Source organism: Ixodes scapularis, unplaced genomic scaffold (genome assembly GCF_016920785.2).
Source record: "Ixodes scapularis isolate PalLabHiFi unplaced genomic scaffold, ASM1692078v2 PGA_scaffold2__306_contigs__length_199485367, whole genome shotgun sequence".
NCBI classification, from domain to species: domain Eukaryota; kingdom Metazoa; phylum Arthropoda; class Arachnida; order Ixodida; family Ixodidae; genus Ixodes; species Ixodes scapularis.
The window spans coordinates 61033453-61059376 of NW_024609857.1; the positions used below are offsets into that span (position 1 = coordinate 61033453).

At 44.8% G+C, this 25924-nt stretch overlaps 1 protein-coding gene across 1 annotated transcript in view; it reads left to right on the forward strand.

The window, feature by feature from the left end:
- The window catches only part of LOC8040357 (WD repeat and coiled-coil-containing protein), a 46466-nt gene that overhangs the window by 1355 nt on the left and 19187 nt on the right, over positions 1-25924 (forward strand). Inside the window, 7 exon segments of the mRNA XM_029972028.4 lie at positions 2960-3141; positions 14242-14365; positions 15448-15520; positions 16603-16667; positions 19185-19341; positions 20846-20968; positions 22714-22809. Of these exon segments, the coding sequence (XP_029827888.1) occupies positions 2960-3141; positions 14242-14365; positions 15448-15520; positions 16603-16667; positions 19185-19341; positions 20846-20968; positions 22714-22809 (820 nt within the window).

A 25924-nucleotide genomic window follows, 5' to 3' on the forward strand; every position in this document is an offset into this window, starting at 1 on the left:
TGCGCAATGCAAATGCGCGTATAGGTTCGATGAAAGCACGGACATGGTCGAGTGAATATTTAATGAGGCACAGTGTAATAAAAATCTTGAATGACGCGTTTGTGCGGATTGTGGTGGGAAGTTATTTGGTTTTACTGGACAATTTAGCCCCGCAGGGGTCTTCCCTCGTGAACTGTGTGCACATGTTTAATCCTTTTCATTTAGTATGATCAACGTTTTCTATTTGCTGTGTTTATATAGTAATTGACAGGCGAACCAGGACAATCGTGGCACTTTTTAGCTAAAATACTAAAATTTGTAATTTGCTGTCAAACGTACGCATTCCCTTTGGTTTTTGTGTCGCTGAATGGTTAGGTTGCTACACATTTGCAAGAACAATTTCCGAATACGTAGATGAATGGAGAAACCCCCCAATAGTGCTTACTTTCCTGCATAGCTTGGAGATATGTGGGAAAGCATCCTACCCCTCCGACTGCAAGCTCAAAATAGTTGCGTAAACACTACAATTTCTTTATATTTCATGTTTCAGTGCACCCAGCAGGTTCTCTACACTGAACACAAGTTTGAAACACAATTTGATGTTTGCCCCCTTTCGTTTTCTTTAGCCCATAGATTAACCATGTGCTTTGTAGCTCGATACATACTTATATATAGCTCGCACGCGACGTCTGTCCACCCGTCTTTCTGGGGGCCAGAAGCGTGATATTAATGCAGCAGAAGCCACACTCACGTGCCCTTTCTCCTATTATATCTGACCAAGTGACATCAGTGCAAGCTACATATTGCAAATTCAAATGTTTTAACTTTCATATGTCGCATTTGATTTATGATTGAGCATTAGTAAGTACCAAGGTTAACAATATTGCTTAATGTTTTAGTGTGTTATTAGTTACCATTCCACTCTGGTTCTTGCTTGACATTCTTAGCGTCTTTTAGGACTGCACACCTTCGGACAAATTAAACAAATCCATGAAAGCGTCCGTAATGGACATTTACACAGGACGTTGGTGAGACACGCAGCTGCTTTTGCAGAGTGCCAGATGATTGCTAGGATGAGGTTATCAAATCTGGTTGTTGTTTGACCGTGGCATAATTACATTCTTGATAACAACACTCGTGATTTTCGTTTGGGGATGCGAGCTGTGCTCACTCCTCTTGATTTGATGGAGACAAATGTGTGCCATTTGAAACTTATTCATTGCACAACGGTCGGTGAAACCCTTTCAATCACATATCAGCTTCTATTGGTTACTTGTAGGTGGAAATTGGCTAATTTCTGGAACAAGCATCGCTTGACCTTAAAAACACGTCAAAATCTTCGGCTTGTAAGAGTCCATGCACCCACCTTCGGTCAGAATTCACGGATAAAGAGTACCACAATCCACGGTGTTAATATTACGCACCTGGAATGCTGATAGCTGCTAACCCGCAACAGCTGTCTCTGCAGGTGCCTCTACTATAGTCACTGAGAGAGTGAGAATGACAGGGCATTTATTTCCGACGGGCCTTCAGGACGCGCTCATTGCCTTCCACCGTATCTTGCTGCGCGCGCACGCTTGGCACTCTCGAGGTGCTGGAGGGAGCTTGTACTGGAAATGGGACAATTGAAGGACGTCCTCCCTGCTGCTCTCATTCTCTCGGGGACTATAGCTCCATAAGCAGTGCAAACATTGTTCCTGGCAAACATGCTACACATCATTTAGCTTACGCTTCATAGACTGTCCTTATACTTGCTGGCATAAATGACACATTGAGCTGAGAAAGTGTGGTGTCAACACCAAAATTTGCTAATTGATTGTTCAGGTTGAAGTACCTACTTGCACTTCAATGTCTCCACTCAGTGTACCAATGTCGCCACCCAACCACCACATCACGAATGATTCATGATGCAGCGGTTGAGTGGCGACATCAGGAACACTGTTTCATTTTTGTCTCTTTCACTTCATTCACCTTGAGGGCATCCGGAAGATTCTTTACTTGAGGAGAACAAATGTTCTTGGTGTATTACGTGCCGGACAGCTTTCGAGATGCAAGAGCCATTTATTCTGCTCCAATGTCACAAACTATAGACACATTTATTCCAGTGGTCGCTGCGCTGGATGCACCCTACCTCTGCAGCAAACCTCACGCAGCAGTGGCGTTAACGCCACATACATACGAAAAGGAGGTACGAGCACAGATGAAGTGAAAGCTATAATGATGTGAGGAGGCTCAGGAGTAATGTTTACAGTTTTCCTGCAATGTTTCCTTGCCAATGTATGTGATGACAGCCCGGGTCATACTCATAACCTTTTGTCAGTAATGTGAGCGCCGACGCTAAGTATCTTTTTACCAAGTTAAGATAATCAGAAGTCAAAGTTGCTTGGCACGAGGGAGGCATAAAGTCCAACATTCACGTCAAAGTCCAGACACACGCGCACAAAAATGCCACGATCCCTCGAGGGTACGCCTAGCGTGTGGTTTAGTTACGCATGATTTGAACCTTATATATCATCGTGGCAGGCAGCAGTAGAGATCCGAGACGGGTCAACGAGGATAACAAAGGGGACATCAAACAACGATGCGCATTGGCCCTTCACGATCGACTTTCGCATCGGCGCTTCATTCTCCGGGCTCGCCGGAACCTCACTGCTTTTTTTGCGATGGGCCTTAAACTACGGTCACCCCGATCATCCATCGTACAAAAGACAGATTGCTGTCTGCAGGCGGTAATCATAGTAAGAAACAGTCTGCAGACTGTCTGAGGCACGTTTTGCATGGTGACCCATTGGTCAGGTGGCAACTGTCTGCAATCATGTTCAAACATGCTTCAAACATGCTCGAGGCATGTTCGCAGATACTTCTGTTTCGTGTCTGCAGCGAATGAAAAAGTAGGAGTAGATCGACTGGGGCTCTAGCCTCTCTGAAGAGGCCGGCTGGCAACCCATGGCTGTGTCCTGAAGGTGATGCCCTGTTGCAGGACGGTGCACGGCCTGTGCTACAGCAGCCCCAAGAAGTGGCCTCCGCTGATCAGCGTGATAGCGGAGCGGGTGGACGATGGCTCCCTCGAGCTCTCCATCTGGCGCATGAACACGGCCGTCCAGTGCGTCTCCTTCTCCAAGTGGTGCCTCCTCTCCCTCCAACAGCTGCCCGTGCTCCAGGGTGAGCGTTTGCTCATTCCTTGACAGAAAAAACCCCGCAGTGCCCAAACATCGTGGCAGGCGCCGCCTGGTGTTGCTGACAAAAAGACAAAAACAAAACTGGATCGTGGGACATGAACGGGTGACAATCCGGTGAAGGCCGTTATTTAAATGCAAAATCGAGTTAAAAACAGAATCAATCATGTTAAAGAAGCAATTCCCCATTAATGCTGCGAAGGGCAGACTCGGGCAGTGCGATATTCCGCTCAGTCACGCTATACATTTTAACCAATTTTTACTGTGATTCATAATTCATTTGTTTCTGTAGATTATTTGATTAGTGTCTTTTTCCTGCTGTCTTCCTTTTTAATAATTTTAGGCCCTGAAACTCTCACAAATATGCAAATAAATTAATAAATCAAAGTTACAAGCTTTGTACAAAGGTCGAGAACATATTTACGATGCCACTGGGACCTTTTTAAACTGCAACATATTTTTCTTTTACCAAGCAGAAAGCAACACCCTAAAATTTACGAAGAAAAAAAAAAAAAAGGAAGACTAGCAATATACAGTTTTAACGAAACATTCTCCTCTTTACGAACAAACATATATTTTTTTGACCGATTCCCAGGGTATTTGAGTGTTTATGCCACTCTGCGTAGTCTACGCTGCACAACAACGTTTCTGCGAGCACGACATTGTTGCTTTCTCACATTTATTATTAAAGGTATATTTGGGGGTGCCGAACTTTACCACTTAGGTCAGTGCCCCAAAACAAGCACTGTTAACCTCACTACTATTGTTAATAACAAACTAAAAAAACAAACCCTTTTTTTTTTTTATGTGACAGTTGAGGTGCTGCACACTCTGCTGACGTCCCATGATGCCATGACGTCATACGGCATGACGTGATGTCACGTGACGACCCGATTCCCCTCAAGTTTAGCGGGAAGCGTTTTTTGCTAAATGTAGCGGGTCATGACCTTACACGAACCACACCATGGGATCCGCTGTGAAACCTCAACAATGACGGTGGTTGCCATAAAACGGTTGTTTGTTTGTGCTAACAATGTCGCACGCTGGGCATGCTGTTTCGCCGAGTTGTAGCGGGAAGCCTTTGCTCCGCCGCTTTTGATGGGGGTGAATTAGGTCCCCAGGAAATCTTGACCTTGGAGTCAATCTTCATATCCTGCGTTGACCCGGGTCACAACGCATCCCTTGCCCTACCTCCTCTTTGCCCCTACTTCCTTTGCCCTATGGTATGCATCCTCTCTGTTCATACGTGCATAGAGGGTGAAGGTGGCTGTGGTGAGACATTCGAAAGTGAGTGGTGGTCAGTGGGCGGGTTCACTGCAATACCTCCGGTGGATAAAAACAAGTTCAGTGCTGCAGGAGGCTACACATCAGTTCCTTTCATAAGATTAGCCGTTGGTGAAGGCATATATATGCAAAAGAATATGTATTTTAAGAAACAAAATGTTTATTTCTTGAAACAATTGTAAAGCATATTTGCTGCTGTGTGCATGCTCTGCAGTTAAAAATTTTGGACAGGGTCTATTCTAGGTATCTGTAAAGGCCCGTTCACACTCTTGCAACCGAGTTTGACTGAGAGAGACGAGACTTGTTAAAACCTCTTAAACTTTTTTAGGATGAGAGAACCATAGAGTTATTATAATGTACGCTAGAGGTTCAACTGGCACTAATGTCTATGCGACTTCCGTGACGCAAATTGAAGCAGACAGCAACCAATCTACTTTTGCGGTGCTCCTGTGCGTTCCTATGGGAAAACGCGCGTGCATTTTGTCTCTTCGCCGGATAATAACACGGAACGCTTTGGTTATTTGGGTCGTACCGAATAGTAGGTACCTTGATTAACATTGTAAAAGTGTAATTGCTTTAGTTTGCACATTTTTTTTGATCAGTAACCAATGTTTAACTTTGCTACATTTCAGTCCCAAACATGTGTTCCACAGCAGGTGTGTAAAAACAAGTGACGATTCAAAGCAAAATAACAATCGAAAGGAATATAGGGCGAGTTCAAGGCTCGCCAGCATTCCGGTGACGCTTATATATTGATAATATACCAGTCCTGTCACTATATGAAAATGACCCCATCGTACGTGACCAGATAAGAGCATCCAAATAAAGAATAGAGTTTGTGGGCTATGAATGGTATCTCTTTGTATTGTTTTCTCTGCCGGGCAGCTTTTATTGGGCACTTATTCTCAAAGATTTCGAGCGTGCAGGTGATGTTTTCAACGCAGAACAAACCTCTTCGCTCATCTTCATGAGCAGAAAGAACAAAGCGGTACTTACTTATTTAAAATTGGAATATATTACGTGGCCTTCAATTTATTTTGATTGTACACGTGCGGGTAGTTACTGATCCAGTGTTACTGCGTAGTTCTTGCCGTCTTCCTTAATTTCCAGATGTCCTTCATTTGTTTGGCACGTATATCCCTCATGTTGAAAAGCGCCGACGTCGTGTTCGCGCTAGGAGTGTCCGACAGTGCACATAAACGCACGTACGAAGCCATTTTAGCACTGTTTTTAATGCGATGAATTTGAAAGAAAAACGCCGTAACTGACCAATTATTTCGTCGGCCTGACTGAGAAATTTTCTAAGCTACCTAGTATGTGCGAATTATTCGGGATATTTGCTCTTATGATCAAGCGCAGGGAGAAAATGCACTCCCTTTTTCCCATAGAAATGCATTACTGGAAGTCAATTTTTACTGTTTGCTGTCTGCTTCAATTTCCGTCAGCACACTATGCCACTTCAACCTCTAGCATATATTATAATAACTCTATGGAGAGAACACACTGGCACGCTGGCGCCATCATGCGGTGACCCTGGAACTGCATTTCACAAGAGCGAAGGTTTTGCGGTATTTCTGAGGTCAAATGTGCGTAATACCTATAGCAAAGGCTCGTTTATAACGTTGACAAAAGTTTTTCGAGCCAAGAAAGAAAAGATAATGCGCAAGAGAAATAGAAATTATGCCGGACTGCCAAGTTTACATTTCTACCCAATAGGTGGCGCCAGTGTGTCCTCTTGTTGTAAGAGGTTTCAAGGAACCCAGTTTCAAGAGGTCGCAAGAGTGTGAACGGGCCTTAACTTGTATTGCATTTAAGCTGCCTACATAGGAGACACTTTCTGCTCTTTTGTGAATTTAATTCTTAGCTTAAAGGGACACTGACACCCCCCCAAATTTTTTTTTCATTTTTTGCCAGGCGCTTTATTATGATGTCGGAGGACTACCCTTTGCAAGAGAGTAGCATATTTTTTTAATAAAGCCAAAAGACGCAACTGCTCGAAATCGAAACCGAAACCCGTCGGAGGTCGGAGAAGTGGAGAGAAGAGAGCGAGTGGCGGAAGTCACGTAACTACGCCCAACCGTGCGGTTTTTTTGTTTTTTTGTTTTTCCTCTCCGGTAGCAGACGACACGACATGCGGCGTACGGGAACTGTTCGCCGTGCGATTCTTATGCAGTTATGTTTGTTCCGCTCGTTGTTCTGTACTCCAAGATGAGTTGTTTTGTACATTGAGGAGTTGGTGATGAGTAGTGAGTGCCCGTGGTGAATTTCCCTGATCGGCTCCAAAAAGAATACACCCAAGATGTTGCGTGAAGAGCTGGCTCACATGTCCTGCGTCCGAAAAAAAAAGGGCATTGTGCGACAGAGTTTCCGAAAGATCAACGGGATCGGGACCAATGGCTGGCTGCAATTCCTGTAGAACATTTACGGGCACCTCGGAAAGCGGACGCTACCTGATTTATGTGCTCCTTGCATTTTGTGGAAAGTGATTGAGTTCGCAGGTGTCAAAAAGGAAATCCCATACCATTTAATTCAGCGAAGTGTCGTCTACAACATTTGTTTATTTTTTTGTTTGTTTCTTCAGTGATAATTGTAAAAAAAAATATGTAAACATCAAAAAATGTTTGAAAAAGAAAAGAAAAAGTTACACGGGGGATCGAACCCGGTCCTTCGGCGTGCGAAGCGAGCGTCATTCCCATTGAGCCACTGGGGCAACTTCCTACTGATGGATCTCTTTCCTTAGTAATAATACAGCCGGTAAACTAAGTTGGAAAGTTTGATGCAGATTTTCCTCTAGCAAAAGCACTCCCGGGTCGAAGTCGGGAAGCACCACGCATTGGCGACATTCGCACCTAGTAAAGAAATCGTACGCGTGCATATTCAACTCGAAGTAGACACGTCGTGCTTGACGTTTGTGCGAGCGATGTCTTCAGCCACGAGAAGGGAGCGACGGCTTGGCGACGTCTTCGTGCAAATCGGCTTGGTGGTCGGGCGTGTCGTACGGGATGAATACCAATTCTTTTGATCAGTCCCAAATTTCTCTTTTAAAGGCAGACAAAATTCGCCGGTACCGCGAACGACAGTTCTGAAATAGAGGTCCCACGCCCGTCGTCCGCTGCCATCGCCGTCCCCGCGAGTCCCACGATCAAGCCCACGATACGCGAAGCGACGCACGCACAGAATGCTTCCAGTTGTCTGTGGAACTTTTTTTTTAATCAACGTATTTGCAGCTTTTTAGAAGCCACAAAAAATGGGTTTCATATTTTTTTCTATTTTTAATATTGAGTGTGTGCCTTCACTGACCCACGACTTTGATTAAATTTGGTGGTCGCATCGATACCTTAGAAAACGGCCCGTGTCCGCGGAAAAGAGAGTGAGCTAGACCCGGACCGGCCAGTTCTTGATCGGCGGTTTTCGGGCGGAAAGAAACCGAATTTCGAGCCGCAAATTCTGTTCTGGGTAGTTGAGCTCTCATATGTCACGTACAACTAAAAACCTCGGCGAGCATAAATACCCTGTCAGTGTCCCTCTAAGAACAGCTTTAAAAGTTACTTTTCAAAGGTAATTGAGCTGCAGTTACCCGAGTTGGAATGAAATTAAGTTACTGCTAGTTGCAGTCAGTGGCATTACAAGGGTGGGGGGGGGAGGGTGGGGGAAGGGGTGGTTACTGCCCTGGGTGCAGCGCTCACGGGGATGCAGCTGGGTAGTGAATAGGGGGAAAAGGGGGGTGTCGCGGTGAGCCATGAGAGGTGGGGAGGGGAGGAGACGAGGGCGGTGGTGTTGCAGTTGGCCACGAAAGGGCAGGGAGGGGGCAAAGGGTGTCGTGGCAGGCCATCGCCTCGGTTGCCACTGGTTACAGTTACCCACAGCAAATTTCTTTTAATGTTTTTAAAATATGTAATTCTATGTAGAGGTTTGCTGTGTTTGCTGATCGGTAGTGTGGTTTCCAATGTGGAAAATATATTGTACTGTAAACAACTCTGCTCATATACTACTTCATTTCCACAAATAGAAAACATTTGCAAAAAATTGTTGATACACATTTTTCCACATACATAAAGCTCAATGAGCAAAGTTATCCCAATCATAAAATTTTTCTAGCGCAGAATATTAAAGAAATTAACATTTTGGCAAATTTGAAAAACATATTACTCTTACAAGTATAAAAGTTACCATTTCTCCAACAATGTTACTGTAAGTTACAGTTAGTGAAATTCCATTGAAACTTGGGAAGCCTTAAAGTTATTGAATTTGTTACTAATTATAGTGAGCTTCATACTTTTCATTTGTTTATTTTATTTGCTTATGAGTGGCTGTAGTGATGTACAACAGGGAGGTTAGAAATTAGTCAGAAGCAACTGGTGCAAAATTTAAGTTAAAAACATTATTATTCACTGCACCGAGAGTGTTATACTGGTATTTTATGCTGGTCATGGGATTAAACGGGGCGATTTAATTGACAAGGAAAGTAGAAGAAACTTTACAATTATGGTTTCCACATAACTGGGTGTGCTATCTAAAAATAAATGGGGTGAATTTGTTAATGATCGTGCTGATTCAGTGGGTGCCAGGGATGCTGCCAATGGGCGGGAACATTGTATGCCTGAAATGGGAGGGAACATTGTATATGCCTGGGAGACGAGTGAAGTTCTTTAAATGTGCATGGAAGGGTTCCCAGCAGCTAAAAGGATGCCAGTTTATATTAGGTGCTTGTGATGTTTTAACAAACAAAACGTGAGGGCACGAGTGAGCTGGTGCAAGTTCATAATTGTGGCATTATTCTAGACTGCGGTGACTGCAGAAAAATGACAGGAACGACAGAAAAATGGCTGTTGTTTTTCTGTCGTCACCGCAGTCTCGGGCAATTCTACAATTATGATGTTTTAGTTTTTACAGCGGAGCTGTTAAGGGCTAGTTTCCCCAGGATCGTGTCCCCCGCAAAGAAATGAAGACACCGAACTCTGGACACCTACCGCCATCTAGGAGCGACGGCGGCAAGTCACGTATCTGGTTGCCGCCGTCTCTCATAGATGGCGGCAGCCTTTCCACTTTGGCTTGCCGACTTGTGGCCGGCCATTAATTTCCATTGCACAGCTCTGCTGGCCTTCCTTCTTCACCAGAGTGGAAAGGCTGCAATTTTTTTCAGTTCTGCTCTCGCGAATGATTTGAGACATTTTTGTATAAGAAGGTTAGGGGAGTTTCATTAAAATAGGGAACTTGAAAAGGTCACCAATGGTTATATTTGTATGGTCACGTCATACTCTTGTTAGGGCGACCACCCATACTGTCTTGCATTGAGGGCTCGTGTCCCGTGTCCCGCAAGAAATACCAAAATCTTCAAGATGTCCCCCATTGCACACTGTCGTAAAATTAACTACGCAACTCATGGCGCTGTCGAACAATGGGGCTCGAGGAAGAACGGAGGTCGCTGTAAGCATGTGAGTCGCAATGGTACGCCATTTTTTATCCAAGCATTACCGGAGGCGACTGTCATTCTTTTAGGCGAATTGATGTGCCATTGTGCCTTCTCCCTTGGTGGCAAAATATTGCGAGCAAGAATTGCTCGCCGAAAGTTAAAAAATAAATTATTTCAGTTATTGCTGTGGAAAGATTTTTTTTAGTGAAGACGGCCACACAAGGCAAAAAGCCTGCAACTCAAAACGGTCGAAAAAAATATAAAGTTCTAAAGTTTTGGAGAAGCATGTTATTAAAAGTAAGTGTCGACAGAAAACAATAAGCCGAAAAATATTGACTGTTTTGTCTTTCCTTTTGATACGTTGGGGTCTGCCACAGCCGAGTTTTATGTTGTCAACTTTTGTGGCGTGCTTGTTAATAAATTTCCTCTAAAAGATTTCTTTTTGTTGCCACAGTTGTAATAATACTGTCCCCTCCCCCCGCCCCCTCCCGTCAGCGAGTCCTGCGTTTGGCTAGAAGGAAGGTGGTCACCCTGATTCTTGTTCTTGTGGCATTTTAGTGTGTCACCAATAAGGCTAATTGACTTCTGTACGCTGCTTCACGTTGAAGTTTGCATTAGCTCAAAATTTTCTCTTCTAAAAGTAGAAAAAAAATGTAGCCAGTACATAGCGACTATAAAGTGCATGAAAAGAACCCAGTTCTTTTAGGCATACATAAGGAATGTACTGGCTACTGGGTAATGGCAATTATTCCAGTCAGATTTTCCGTTTACCAAATTGACTCATTTCCATTCATGTTCACAGTCGCTCTCCAAATAGTGGCACTTGTCGCTTCCAAAATGTTAGATTTTTGTCTAGTCTGTAAAGAATTGTTTTAAAGTATAACAGGAATCTAAAAGCCTCCCTGTCTTTCCTCCCTCCCTCAAAATAAGGTTTACTACAGCATCCAGCTGGCTCAGAGGGCTGGAAGCCCTTCGGTGCATGCTTGACTTCCTCCTCAGTCTGGCACGCGCGTGTGTTTAACACTCTCACAGTGCCTGCAGAGCCCCGTCTCTCTCTGAATAGTGTTGGCTCCTTTCCCCTTTGTCACCCATGATAATTGTCGTGCTCCGTCAAGCGTGTTCGTGACGCGTGACGGCCGGCCGATTACATCCCTGTACCCGAGCCGCCGCAAGTGTTCCAAGCGGGAGCACCGTGCTGCTGTCATAATGTATGCACCGCACGTCTGTTGCAACGGAAGAATGCGGGTATTTTCTGTCAGTTCCTCAACCCTTTGGGGTTGTTGACATGGTCGAGGATTCGTGGTTCAACGTGTTTGCTGTCAACAGAGCGACGTAGCTGCTTTTGTCACTGATGGATCTTTACGTTTGCCGACGAACGTTCCTACAATGGATGCAGGGTTTCAAGTTGTACACTGCACAACACAATTAACGCAAACGTGACATTGGCATTTTTTTATTTTATTAGGACAAGGTATTGCGAAGCACACAATTTTACTGCTTAAGGTGGAGTCCCAAATAAGTGCTCTGCACCAGTCTAGTAGTCTTTATGGCAGTGATTCAGTTCTATGACAAAAGCAGGAAAAAACAATGATTGATTGCCTGTTCATGCTAACAGTGTTGCTCTGTGTATGTCTGCTTTGATTTCAAATTGCCAGCCCTCGTTGAGAACTTAAATGTTTCATCAGAATATGCAACCAATTAATCTGTTGCATATTCAGTCAGGCTAATTTGTTTCTTTGTTTTAAAGCGGGGAGTAGAAGGTCAAGCTTTATATATATATATTTGTGCAAAACCTGTGAAAAAACATTTCATTTTAAACTAACCTAGGTTCCTTGACAGTGCACCAATGTAAACATATTTGTTTTCTCTTTATGAGCATTGTCATAACCCTTGTCAGAGTAGTGCTTTTACTCTCAATCCCTCGGGTCGATGCCACCATAGTAGACTGATACTTCGTTTCACCTTAAAGGGCGACTCCGGTCAAAAGCCGAGCCAAAGTAAATAACTTATATTGATTTAAGGAGACCAAATACGACCACTGCCAAAATATTACACTATAGTGGCAAACCGCAATCCACTCTAAAGCTCATATTAACCATCAGCTTCTCAGCAGGCGTGCATCAAGTCGGCCATTTGTCAAGCAACCTGCCCTGATGTCATCTTCGTATTCAAAGAGGTTTCTTGTTCGTACCGCCACTTCTTTCGCTGTGTTTTTCTGCTGCATTTCCAGTTATCCCAGCGGCCCATTTTAGCAGCCGTAGTTTGTAAGTGCTTTTTGGCAATCGTGCACAAAGATTATTGACTCCCTCCTTGCTCAAGTGCGTCGTGGTGCCGAAAATGGCATCACTGGCGGCCATAGTTTAGTTTGTTCCTGCTCAGTGCGAGCTTACGATTAGCTTCCACAACGCTTCTGTAAGCCGCCTCGGTGGCTCCGAGGCGTTAGCGCCGGTTTACGGATCCCCATGTGGCGGGTTCGAATCCCGGCCGAGGTGCTCGCAATCTGACGGAGGCTTATTACGGAGAAGGCCGAGCTTTCAATTGCACGTCAAAAGATCCCCAGGTGGTCGAAATTAATCCTCAGTCCTCCGCTGGGGCGTGCCAGATGCCCGTCACTGGTTTGGCACGTAAAACTCCCAAATTTGACTTTAACGCTTCTGTAACGTGCATTGCACACTACCAACTTTCTAATTCTTCTCGGAAGATAAGTGTGGGCTCATTCTGGCCCGCGTTCATCTTGGCAAACTTGCTTTTCGGCTGGCAACTTTACGAATGTGTAATAATATTTGCTACAGATCCCTGATATCTACAAAGCAAACCAGTGAAACAGCCATAGCATCTTACCTGACTGATTGGAACTGCTCTTGTGACTAGGCCAGTCGTATCGAAGTAATGAGAGCTCCACAGTCGTATCACAACAATCCACATATTTTTGACTAGCTTGACCATGTAAATATCGCAACTGGCTGTCTATAGCTGTCTATACTCGAAGTATGCCGACCAGGCAAAATCGTGTTTTGCATGAAAATGTCTAATCCCGATTATATAATGGGGCAAACTGCGGCGTTAACGCGCTGTGGAGTGGAGCGAGGCACCATATTTTGATGACAGATTGACTTCCTGCAATTACGGTGTCTGGAACACTTCTCCAACTGGTACACCTAGCGTCCTTTGCACCAAACACCGGAGTGTCCATGGAGTGGTAATAAAGCGATGCAGCTAGGAGCCGCCGGGGAAAGCTACGGGTCGTCGCAATCTCTGTGGTTGGTTGTAGAAGCGCCGGCAGAGACGAGTGGGTGCAGGTGCCTCACGGTGTCGTGACGTGCCAACCCACGGGTGCCTAAGCATCCCCAGACTGGCCGGCTGTAAAGTGAGTCACGACAGAACGGGTGCCTGCTGTATTCACTTTCTCTGCCGTGCCACCACTGGGATTGTGGTAAACCGCGGCATTCCCCAGATGCTACGTTGCCACAGGCAGAAACCGAGGGGACGAAATTAAAATTCGGTAAACGCACCGGTCGGAGAAGAGTTTTGGCCGCTATACCGCAGTTTTAGCGTCCGTATAGTGAATTTGACTTTGAGTCAACCTAATAGCCGGTTGCACCGAGAGTGCCCCTGCAGGTATTTTTGAGCCATAAATTTTCTCGGAGGAATTTCGGCGCTATTGCACCTCGGATCATTTTGAGACCAAATAATCCCCATTGAAGAGTGGGTGTACCCTGAGCTTTTACAGCATGTCGCTTTTTGAAAACAAAACATATCATATCCATCATTGTTTTGTTGCAGCAACGTAATTTAATTTTGAAATGTCGGGACGTAGGTTTCTGCAGTTGGTCTTTATAGCTTAAAAGGATGGAAAGTCGGGCTAGTCAGTATGATAGCATACCGTAAGACGGCGCCAAAGACAACGGACGAAGAACGAGAATCGACAGGACAGCACTTGGTCCTGTCAGTTCTGGTCCTTTTCGTGCTGTTTTACATCTAGTTTAATGACATTGGAAATGTCGGAGGTGTATACGGTACCATATTACAGTCTAAGCTCATTACAACAGACCTGGTTACAAGAGACATTTGGGTATAACATACTGATTTGTAAAGTTTGGTTGGCTTTCCTCTACATACCATTGACTCAACTTCATATCTGCATACAACATACTGTTTTTACAGCAGACCAAAATCTTGGCCAAAATCAAGGTCTGTTATAACGAGCTTAGACTGTATATAACTTTCGTAGAAACTGCAAACCATTCGTGGAGGGTCCACGGCCACTAGATTGTCGGGACCAAATGGTGAAAGCTGGATGTAATTGCAAGTCGACGTCTTGTGCAACATTTCGACGGTTTGAGGCAAGGTCGTCCCTTCACCGAGGTGCGTGTGTGATTGTTGTTGCAGGGTGCCTGTGGCATCCCGAGAAGGACGTGTTTGTCCTGGTGTTCAAGGAGTGTGCCCGCATCTACATAGTCAACGAAGAAAGCTCGGAGCTGCAGGAAGTCAAGACCATCACCCCCTTCGCTGGGTGAGCCAACTGCTCTGCACTGACCGATAGTTTGCCCTGGGTACGAGCGAGCCCTCAAGTTTGAAGGGGGAAGGGTTCGAAACAAGTTTTGGTTTCGACACATAAGGAATGTTTTCTTAACACTTGCCTCGAAGATGTTGTTTTATAATTTTTATTGTCATATTTATTCGACTCTAGTGTGACCACATTTATAACGCAGGAGGAAACCTGGCATACTGCCCTGGGAGAAGAAATAAAAACAGAAGTATAACGTGAGGCTTAATAGAACACCCTTATGGTACCTTATTCAGTTCGGTTAGAACGCTCGTCAGGAACAAAAGTAGCTTGGAAACAGTCGAGCTGATTGAGATACCTTAACTGAGTTACTATTGTAGGTTAAAACCAAAAAAATGGCTCATACAGCAGGTTTGATGAATTTGGATCTGAATTTTATGGTCTTTATTTCGAGTATCAACAGATTGCCAGCATAGAACTGAAAAACCTCCGGGAACTCAGAATGTCACAGGTATTTAAAAAAGGCACCACCGATGAAGTTAATTTTGCAACCATCCAATTATATTCTGAGGGTCAACTTTAGAGCACGAAATGTTTAGAAAGAACTCTTGGTACATTCTAGTAAGTATGATACCCCGTGAAATAGGAAGCAGGAAGTACATTGGAGAAGGTAATTGTGAGACTGAAAGAATAATAGTGCACTTGAGAAAATACAACATGGACACTTACTTTTGTGAGTGTCATTTGTTTCACTATTATTACGTTGTTTCCTCTAACCTAATAATCATTTCTACTCTGTATTAATGGGCTGACAAATGCAGGTCATATTTTGAAGCATCTTTTTGTGTGTCAGCAAGAAAAGACTATGAGTTGATGTTCTCAGAACATGCTGCTGAAGAGTTTTTTTTTTCTTAGCCCTAGCTAATTTGTTCAAATTGTTAGAAAATACTGCGATGGAAGATGATACTCTCCGTGAACATCACTATGTTTTATCGTTTCTTACCTCATCCTGTAGTAATGCCTTTATGCATTGCAGGAACTTCCAGGATTAAGAATAATTTTACTGTGTCTCCTTATGTGTGTTTCAGATCGAGATATGTGTGTGGAACCTGGAGCAAAAATGGGAAAAGACTGATTTTGGCAACGGAGTCCACCCTCATGGTGAGTGCTTTGCTGCAAGGATACTGGTTCAGTGATAACTTCCTTGTCTCAGTAAATTACATGCGGAGATAATGTGTGGAATGGACAGTAGGAGCTTTTTGTGGTAAGGTCAATTTACATAGAAGTCTTTACTAGGTACATCAGCGTATACGTGCGATATACCGATAGTATCAGAATTTCAAACGTCTGTACAGTTTAGGATGCTAGGCATGCTAGGAGCAGTGTCAGCCACTGGATCCTGGCACGCTAGTGCTAAATGGGGAAACTCGACCGATGCGTTAGCTTGGGCTTGCCTGCATGGGGTTGGTGCCACCATAAAAAGTTCTTCTGTTGTAGCTAGGCAACTTCCTACTATGATTATTTTTGTTTATAAATTTTAGCATTTTTATGTGTAATTGCAATTTTTTTGCATTGTTTTCTTTATGTGTATTTGCTTAGCCATTTCTTCTACCTTGGTTACTATGTATAGTAGTCAATAGTACTTGCAAATAATTATTAAGAGAAGTTACCAAGCTGTGGCTTTTTTCGGTTCATCATACGGCTTGCAGCTCCTTGGTAAATATCCCCTGTGCTATAAGTCAGAAAGCAAAGAGCCATAGAATATGAAACGGGTTGTGTTTTGGCAGCATTGGGTAATGACTAGATATCGTACAAAGACAATCAAAGAACATTTTTCTCTTGATTTGGCCTTTACAGAGAAAAACGGTAAAGGCCTTTGCTTTATCTAGAATGTTATACTCTCTCGCACAAGCCGAGCAACCTTCAAGGTCGGTTATAGACCACTCAAGCAATTATTTCTATTGTATCTTGTATTTTTTATTAAATAAGAAAGCCCAAGTAGGCCCGCTAAAAATAGCTACTCTGGAATGTGCAACTCCTATAATGCAGGCCGTCGGCAAGGAATCATACATAGCAGCTAAGGCAAGCTTTACAATCTCCTGAAGCACTGCTCGAGTCAAGCGACGCCACCCGGAAGGAGATTGTGTAACAATGTATCTATGAACAGGCCTATAGTCATTTTACGGTGTTTTTGCTGAATGCGAACAAGGTTCTGATTGTGTGCTTTTTGCTTCTCTTTTCAGTTTTACAATATTCCATGTTCAGACATTCAGATGACGGATATGGAGGTCATCCTTGGACTGGAGAGGTAAGTGACATGCTTTCTGCATTTGAATTAAAACAGAAAGGTGAGGCACAAAGAATGAAGAAGGGACGCATACAGTTTTCCCAACAGACAAACAACACCGACACCTCCCAAATATGTCGCAAAGAGCCTAATTTTCCAGGGTTCAATATTTCGCGAAGTGAGTGTTTCGGGAATATTTTGTGTCCACAAAATTTTGCAATTTGGAGTGATATTCTCTGTATTCGTTACCGCAGGCTGAAATATTCGCTCGATAAATTTTTCACAATGTGTTGCAAATTTTGAAATTCACAAAAATTAGGTCCTTACGAAAATTGGGTTGTTTACAATATTGTTGTTGTAGGCAAAGGTGTTGCATAAAGCAGGAGAGAGACAGATAGCACAAACTAGTGACCCGTTATTTATTTCGCTTGTCCCTCATAACTAAAAGCCTGTCATAACAACTACTACCGTAATATCCCAAAAGATGCCCCACCCCCGAAAGATAGCCCACCCCTATTAATGCGAAAGTATTCACTGTCCCATGTGACTCTGAAAAAACGGGCAATAATATGATGTCCATGGAGTGCAGCCGGCGTTGTTTGTGACTGCGAAAAATGGGCAACTAAAGAGGGTGTGCTGTGCGTTCGGCAGCCCGTCTATCCCCTTTCTTGAGTCATGTGTCAGGCATGGCAGGAGGCCCGGGAAAGGGGGGGGGTGGTTAGGGGGAGCGGAAAATTCTCGCTCCTCACGCGTTCTATACTCTGCTTCAGCCATGTTGCACCGCTCAGGAGCGGGGCGCGCTGCCGGCCGTCTTTACCCGTGGAGGAGCAAGTGCGCTGCCCGCTGTCCGCAGTGCCCGCTGTCCTTTGTGCGGCGGACAGCGTGGCGTGCTGCGTGTAGGAATGCTTTCACATTCCTACATTTAATTACCGTAATATCCCGAGTCATCGCCCATCCCCGAGTCATCGCCCACCCCATTTTTTGGGCCAATATCGATTTCCGAAAAAACACTGAGTCATCGCCCACCCCTTCAAATACCCCAGCGCGGACTCTGCGATCCGCGAACACTCATCCTACCCGAATGACGCGGCTGCGGACCTCACAGTTGGAGGACGTCCGTGACAAAGTAAAACGAAGGAGGTAAAGACACTTCTTTTTGTTTACGCATTTCCTCCGTGAGCGACACCTAAGTAATCGTGTATCCGTGCAAAAAAAAAAAAGGATGGAGATAACAAAATAAGAGTTTGATAACGTAACCGCGGAGTGTTAGGTCAAAGTCTGTCTCCGCCGAAATAAGGTCACCGCGAACCCGCTCCTTCTTCCCGCCCGTCGCGACCGCGGTTGTGCAATATTTTAGGCAAAGCCAAAGCGTAAATAAAGCTTTGCTGGAACGTCCTACACAGACGTTTGCAGAGCGTCCCAACTGTGCATTGATAGCCCGCCCTGCACGGACGCACGTATGTACGCACCAAACAAGTTGTGCAAGAGCTTGCAATTGACAATTGACAAGGCGCCCGACCTTGCCCGACGCCTAAGTATTTGCCAACGCGACCGCCGGCTTTCCCGCTTTCCCAGCATTGCTCTTGGTCGCTTCTTTGGTCCGCTCGCTCGTTGCGCCTGGTCGGTTTTCTATTTTCTTGTAGACTTTTCTTTCTTTTTTTTTTTTTTACTAACTAGGAGAACATAGTGGTGACATTCTTTCACGGAACAAACGTTTGCGCTATATGCAGATCGGCGGTGTTTCTAGCGCGTATGCAAGCAACGGACTTCGCTATAGTAAAATATTCTTTCGTGAGCATTTTTTTCTATAAAACAATGAAACTAAATCGAGTTTTGAGTTTGATGTATCTCTTGTGCATCAGCGCTAGATACGGAGAGAAAAATAGGCCGTTTTTTCCGCTTTTTTTCAAGTGTTTGTGCTCACCCACCGAGACATGGCCCACCCCACTTTTTTAACGAATTTCAGGCGGTAGGGGGGTGGGCGATGACTCGGGATATTACGGTAGTTTTAAGTGTACTTCTGTAATTTTTTTTGGCATGATTTGCTATCCGAAAGATAGTTTACTTCCAGTGATTGCAAGGCTCTGGCCAATGGTGACCTCGACAAAAATGGCATTACTTAACCACGGCAGAAGATAAGCGACCATTGCTGACTCGGAAGGACAGCCATCTTTTGTTCATCGCCTCTTCCAGCGATCACAAGTTTCGAGGGTCACAAAATCTAAAACTAGCATTTTTTCAACTTTTTTTTATGGCACACCAAAAGTTAGCCATCCGATTTGCTTTTGATTTTAGGTGGGCTATCACTCGAGATATAACGGTAGTGAGGTGACATGTGCCGCACCTTTGTGCCAAGTTATGGCGTCCAAACGTGCAAAACTGCTTTTTGAGTTTTATTTGAAGTGTGTCGTGCCCTCGATGTATGTCGGGGCAGTTGTGGGCGTACGCAGCCTCTTGCCAAGAGGCTACGCATGGCAAGCCCGTTTCGACGTTGGTGTGGCATGCAACACTGCGACCCCATCCTTTCCCTCTCGTCAGGGTGTCGTGCATCGAGAGCCTGGAAGGGGACCGTTTTGTGTGCACGGTGGAGCTCCCCCTGGACAGCATGGTGGTGCGCAGCCGCTCGGAGCGCTACCTCCTTGACCACACGCGGGGGCCCCTCGAGACTCTGCTCAATATACACGCCGCCACCGAGGTGCGTGCGGTGCGGGCCCATTTCTGGCCAATGGGGCCGCAAGGGGCAGTGGAAAGGCCCACTCACGCAGGCATCTGCTTACGTTTTTTCATGTTACGTTACGAGTCGTCGGGACATTCGTGTTTCGTATTTCGCACGTATAGCTGCTCATTGAATTGGTCGGCATGTTTAATAGGAAATGCTATTGTTCCGGCAACCCCCAACATTAGCAGGCATAAGCTCCCGTAACGCAACGTAACACACGTATGGCGCCGTGAATTGACCTATATCATTAGGATCCCATTTTTTTGGTACCCCCCCCCCCCCCCCCCCCCCCCCTCCGAATTAAAGCTGTTCTTAAATGAGCTTTGCAGGAAAAGTCTCTTAACTATACTCCCATCTCACCCTATGATGGTTTAGGGCCCGAAGGCTGGTGGACGGAGCACTACCTCGGAAAAGCTTGCATCTGCATTGCAAAAGAGTGCGTGAAAGAAATTCCGATATGCAGAGTATGAAGAGCATTAACCTTATGTGTATGGCTCTCCGTTTGGATAGCACTGTATTTTATATTGATGAAGTAAATGGACAAGGTAGTTAGTTTAATAAACATGCATGCCATATTTCGTAAACTGATTGGAGAAGTTGAAGGGTGCGCAGGCCTCACTGACATAAAGTTGTTTTGCCTGAGCCATAACAATCCAATCCAATATTTGTGTATGTATCTGGACCCATATCTCCCTTCCCCATGTGTTTTTGAGCATACGCTCCCGTGTCGAACACTCAGTCTGACTCAGCTTCATTTTTGGTTCTGATATCCCAGGTTCTTTTTGCCACATCACTTCTAGGCAATATTTAATCCCTTCAGAAGTAGCAAGCAGACGAAGCCACCACTAAGGCTCGATAAGTAGACGAAAAGAGCGCCTCGGCATGGCACTTCTTGGTGCAATGATACGTAAGACGGAGCGAATATACCGCATGGTTTCTAACAGGCTCATAATTGGACCCGGCGGCTTGCAGCATTGGGCATCAGTCTATCGTAGGTTGAGACGGAGTATACAAACTTCATTTTATGTTCACCTGGAAGGCATCTCGCGCTGAACTGTCCCCGAGGCTGCTTTTTTTCTGTGCCATTGTCACCCCTTGTTCTGTTTCCTTCCCTTATCGGGATTGGGATGTTTTCTGAGCATTTGAGTCACGCGTATATTCCTCAGAGGTTGTTCCGGTTTGTTCAAAGCAAGCCCAGACAAACGCCAATCCTTTGTCAAGCACCAGAAGTGAGCACCGTAGTACCTAGAATTTGTGTGAGAAAAAAAATAAATAAATAAAAGATTCGAAGAGAAATAAACCCCAAAGACATGGAACCCTGGTTATTGTTGTTTGCCTTTCTGCCGATCTAACCAAACGAGCGCTTGCCCTTCATTTTACCCGGCCTGTGCCGAAATCTGGGTGGGCACTTCCACATTGCTGTGCAATGATAGCATCAGAATCTACAGAGCGCCGTTGCCGTCTCCTCTGCGTGGTTCAGGGTCCCCTGGAAGGAAGCTCGCAGCTGTTCCTGCTGCAGTGGAACCCCGACACGGACAAACCCGAAGTGAGGAGTTGGGACGAGCTTTACGGGATTCTCTCTCCAGACCTGCTGGCTGTCGAGGTGAGGCCACCCCTTCATCCCGAACGTTGCCGTCTTTCGTACGCGGAGGGTGCAGCAGGCGTCTTACATTAGTTTCCGGTTTCCCAATATTCATGTGGGTGAATTGCGACGATCACAGCAAGCAGCAGCATATTTGGAGGCTCGATGCTGGCGTACGTGTCCAGTCCGTACGCTTCGTTGCCTGGTTTCCACGAGCAACTGAATGAAATAATGGTGCCAGCTGTGAACTAGTAGTTGTTGAAAAGTAAGAAAGAGTTTGTATGTAGATCTGTTGGTGCCTAATCTTCACCTTAAAGGAACCATGAGAGAGATGATAGATGCTTTATTTTAGAAATATTGACTGTTGTAGAAAGAACTGGGATGATCTGTTTCTTCATCGTGCGATTTTTTCAGTAGGATGCCGTCTGGCCTTGTGGTGCATGCATTACTTGACGTGGTCACTGGCTGCATGGAGTATTATTTTCTAATTTGGTACTTCTGAGCTATCGCACTGTTCTAGCCTTTGCAAGCCTAACAAGCAGAGTGCCTATTGGCTAGAGATAATCCTTATTTTGTTTGTTTGAGAGAAATTAGAATGGCTGAGGAGGAAAAGAAGTGTGAGCTCATAAAAACTTTTTGTAAAACAAAACACTAATTCGATTTCTTTATGGTGTTGAAAGTGTTGAAATCGACCCGTCCCAGTTATGTACAATTAGCACCAGGTATGGATGTGCATGGAAGATAGAGTCAAATACTGTGGCCTCCCAGACTGTTACAGGTGCCTGCACCTTGTCTAGCCTCCTTTATTGCAGCGGAAGCTGCAATAAAGGAGGGTAGACAATTTTGTTCAGCACGTTAGTGACAGCTTAGAACGTGAGCTGTTTGCTCTGGAAATAAGTTACTTCACTGTGTATGCTAATGCAATATGGTTAAAAAAGTGTCAGCTGTCTGCTTCAGTATTTTCTCCAGTCCTCCACTGACAATGAATAGAGATCATGGGTGAAGTAAATTTGCAACTGGGTTTCAACTTCGGTTTTGTTTTTGCCCAGCTAGTGCCCTAAACTTTGGCTGGTTTTGTCCAGATTGTCATGAAGGACTGCATAAACCTGGGCCTTTCTTTTTTCACAAAAATTCAAAACTAAAAAGTATGACTATGTAGGCTCAGAGAACAAATTTTTTATCCTCACAACTTTCGTTAGCTTTAGAGTTCAGAGCTAACCTTAAAAAATCACTGAATTTCAACATAGACATTTAACTGAAAGAATTTCCCTGAAGTGATGTATGAACTGATTCATGTCTAGACTGGATATTTTGTGCTAGGATTTTTCTATTAATACACTTATTTATAATTTATTTGCTGATTTTGATATGCTCATTATAGGCCATATCGAGGTGTCTACTAGCGGTAAGGAATAAAGAATAAAAAAGAAAGAGTTCTGAAACTCGTATCTTGCCTCAAGAACTTTTTTCCGAGATTACAACGAGGGTAGAGAAATATTAAGGAGACCAGTGCCCTAAGATATTATTGGAGATCAAGCTTACCTCGTGTAATGTGCCCCTTACCTGTCCATGGACTTCTAAAGTTAATGTAGTTTGAACTGTGACGTGACAAAACCTGATTGTATCTAAAACCCGACTCGAAGCGAAGGAAAAGGGAAAGCGACGTGACATATGAAGGTTGTGCACAGCATCGCCTCCCTCCTTTTCCCGCGGCTTGCCCCTGCCATAGCGCTGTCCTTACGCGAGGCCCCCCTGCTCTCCCGCAGCCTTCCTCGAGTTTGATTGTGGTTGGGAGCAACAGCTGCCACACCCTGTACGTCTACGGCATCGTGGACGAGCAGCTGGAGAAGCTTCACGACATTGTGAGTACCCCCATAAAGGGGCACTGAACCACTTTCTGCAGTAGTCTATCTATGGTCATAACTCAATCTATGGGCTCTGAGCATCCTAAGAAACCAAACATTACATTTATGCGTGGACGGTTTCTCTATTAAAATTGGTATGAAAAGATTGATTAGCTTGGAATTATCGCAGGCACCAGAGGCTGTTGTCGCACGAGGAAGGCTCTGCCTTTCCTTGTCCAGTGGCGCCATTTGGTGTCAATCGACTTCACCAGCCTTTTCAATTTTGGGTGCAAGAACTGCCATACCTCCTTCTTCAGCATCGTTTAATGGGGGGGTTCCCAAACTGGGCGACTAGCAACAAAACTTTGGGGACTCGGGGATCTCCCGAACTCCCAAAGTTCCATGTCCTTCCCTACCCATAAGTAAGTGTTCTTCCAGTTTAGGCACTATTTTAGAACATTTGATCATCTATTTATGCATATAGCTGTGTGGTAAACATTCCCTAGCATGTGCATTATTCTTTACAAGGTCGATAGGCAGTGCAGTGCTTTACTGTGTCAGTGCCAAGACCAGTTGAGGGAGACAGGTGTTGGGTTCTCAGATTGTTCACAGTGTGCCTAGCATTTGACGAAGATGACATGATCTTCCGGTAGTGCATGATTTGTCAGCATCCTTTTGCATAATAAGGTACAGGCACAGTTTTGGTGCTTGTGCAGATCAAATTAAATGGGGCCTGTTGTGGCCAGTATACCAATACCAGGGTGAACATGTAGACATGATGATATAGGTTGACTTGTGCCACTTCTTTTAATTGCATTTCCAGAAATACAAAGTGTAATTGTACCCATTTGTTCTTGCTCATGTATAACATTCTAGAGACTTGCTTCCACACGGTTGGTTAGAAATATAGGTTTCCAAGTGCACATGTGGAATGAATGGCAGACTTGCTCAGAAGCTGCACTTTTGAGCTTGTTTAGCATATTGGTCTTGTGACATGTCATCGCCTCGAATGTATACAACTTTACTTCTGCGTTTGTGACCTGTCGAACCATGATAAGCTTACTGAGTAGTATGTTGTTTTCCAACCTTCGAGCTTTGGCTACAAATAAAACCGTGAAAGTGATTACAAGCAACAGTGCCTCGCGCTGCAGAACCCAGGGGCCCTGGGTTCAACCCCATCCCTGCCTGTTTTGATCTGGATGAGCATCGTACCGGCATGTGGTCGTGTACCACTACTGCGTGGTGCACATTAAAGACCCCATGCTAGCGGTTGTACTGCACTGGCTAAATTGCTCACCTACAGCCGAGAGACAAGTCGCCCTTTGAGACAGGCTAAGTTCAGGCTGTATATACATACACACACCAACTTTTAGCAACAGTGCCTTGTGGTGCCGTGCATTTCTTTTAGAATCCGAGTAGTAATGTTGCCTCTTTGATGGCTAGGTTACGTGCGTTTGACAAAGATACGACAAATTCTTAAATGCACCTTAATAAGCAATTATTTTGAGCCTAACAGTTTTAAGAGAAGGATTGTAGAAAAGATACTAACTTTGTTTTGAGTCTTGGGGTTTCGTTCAAATGGGTGGTGAAATCGGGTGTCTACAGACAATAGCCAGCACCATCAATGAGTGCAGTGGAGAATTATGGAAATTGTGATAATGATGTATGTACAATGCACCACATCAAAACTGCTTTCACCATCTTAGACATGGCTTACAAAACACCTCCATTAGTCTTTAAGCTTTGTACAAGTTGAGAAGTGTAATTTCTAATTAAGAATGACCCGAGCAGTTGCGGCCGAGCAAATGGCGTGGCGAGCAGCGACTGTAGTCAAGCTTCGATGCACTTGAAGGCACTCTAAAAGTGTGCAAAATGTTTGTTTGTGCGACCAGCTTCATTTAATACAGCGCGCTTTCTTCTTGTCGTCTGCTAGTCTCCCTTTGCAGCCTTTCCACGAGCATCCAATCTGTGTTACGCTTTCTCGGAAGTGTTACTCTTCCTCTAACTTAAAGTAAGAATAGCCACTTAAGCATACCGTAAAAACCCGTGTATTATGCAAACCTGCATATAATGCAAGATGAAATCTGAGACCTGCGAAAAAAAGAAAAGAAGTCTGATCTACGTATAATGCGACCCGTGAACACATAGGTGCATAGCCTTTGCCTGCAGCAGCTCAATGTTTATGGTGAGGTGTGTGAACCTTGCTATAAACCTTATCGGACCCAGATTGGTCGTGGCAAACTATCCTTCCTTGGGTCCCTAGAAACGTTTTCTTATGCCCTTGCACGTGAAAAGGGCCCGTTTCAGTCTTCTTTGTCCATGAATGTAGCTTTACTTCGTCACAAACTTTTGTCTCGCTGCACTGCTGCCAATGCTCCCAACCACCGAGATAACTTTTTTTTTTTAAATGCAATTGAGTATTATTTTTATGATGCTGTCATCATGCAGCTTGGCAAGATGTGTGGGGAGAACGGTAGATGTTGCCAACGTTGGGACACAAAGAGACGGAAACTCTGGCGACTGTGTACCGTATGCCGTCGAGATCTGGTAGTGGCACAACCGCACAACTCGCCGCCGCCGTTGATGATCGCTGGAAACCGAAACTGTGCGAACCCCCGTCTGCACGTATCCCGCAGATCCACGTATAATACGAGCACAAAGTTTATGGGCAAATGTGGGAAAGAGAAACTGTGTAGTATATGTGGGTTTTTACTATACACGTTGCCTCATTGACCATTCCTTCGACATCCCGTCAGTCTCGGTACAATGCAGCAGTGCAGCTCTCGAGATTCCCGGGGTCCCTTACACATGGCACAAGAGGATGCGTGTTGATTTGCGTAACGGTTTGTCGGCCACCAACTGGCAATACCGCCGGCCTTTTGCCGCTGGAACCCAGACACTTGCAGACCACCTCCGACATACCCGGGGGGGTTAAGAGCAGAGAGCAGCAAATTGTAAGTGCCAATATTGGTTATCCGAGAGAACGAATGAGAAAGAGAACGACAGAAGTCCAGAAAAAAAAAGCAGACGACAGGTCGGGCATGTTTGTTTTGCCGCAACGCGATTCAAGTCATCTAATTGTTCTTCGAACTTTTGTACCCTGCACGGCGCGGGTGTTTTCTCGCAAAACGAA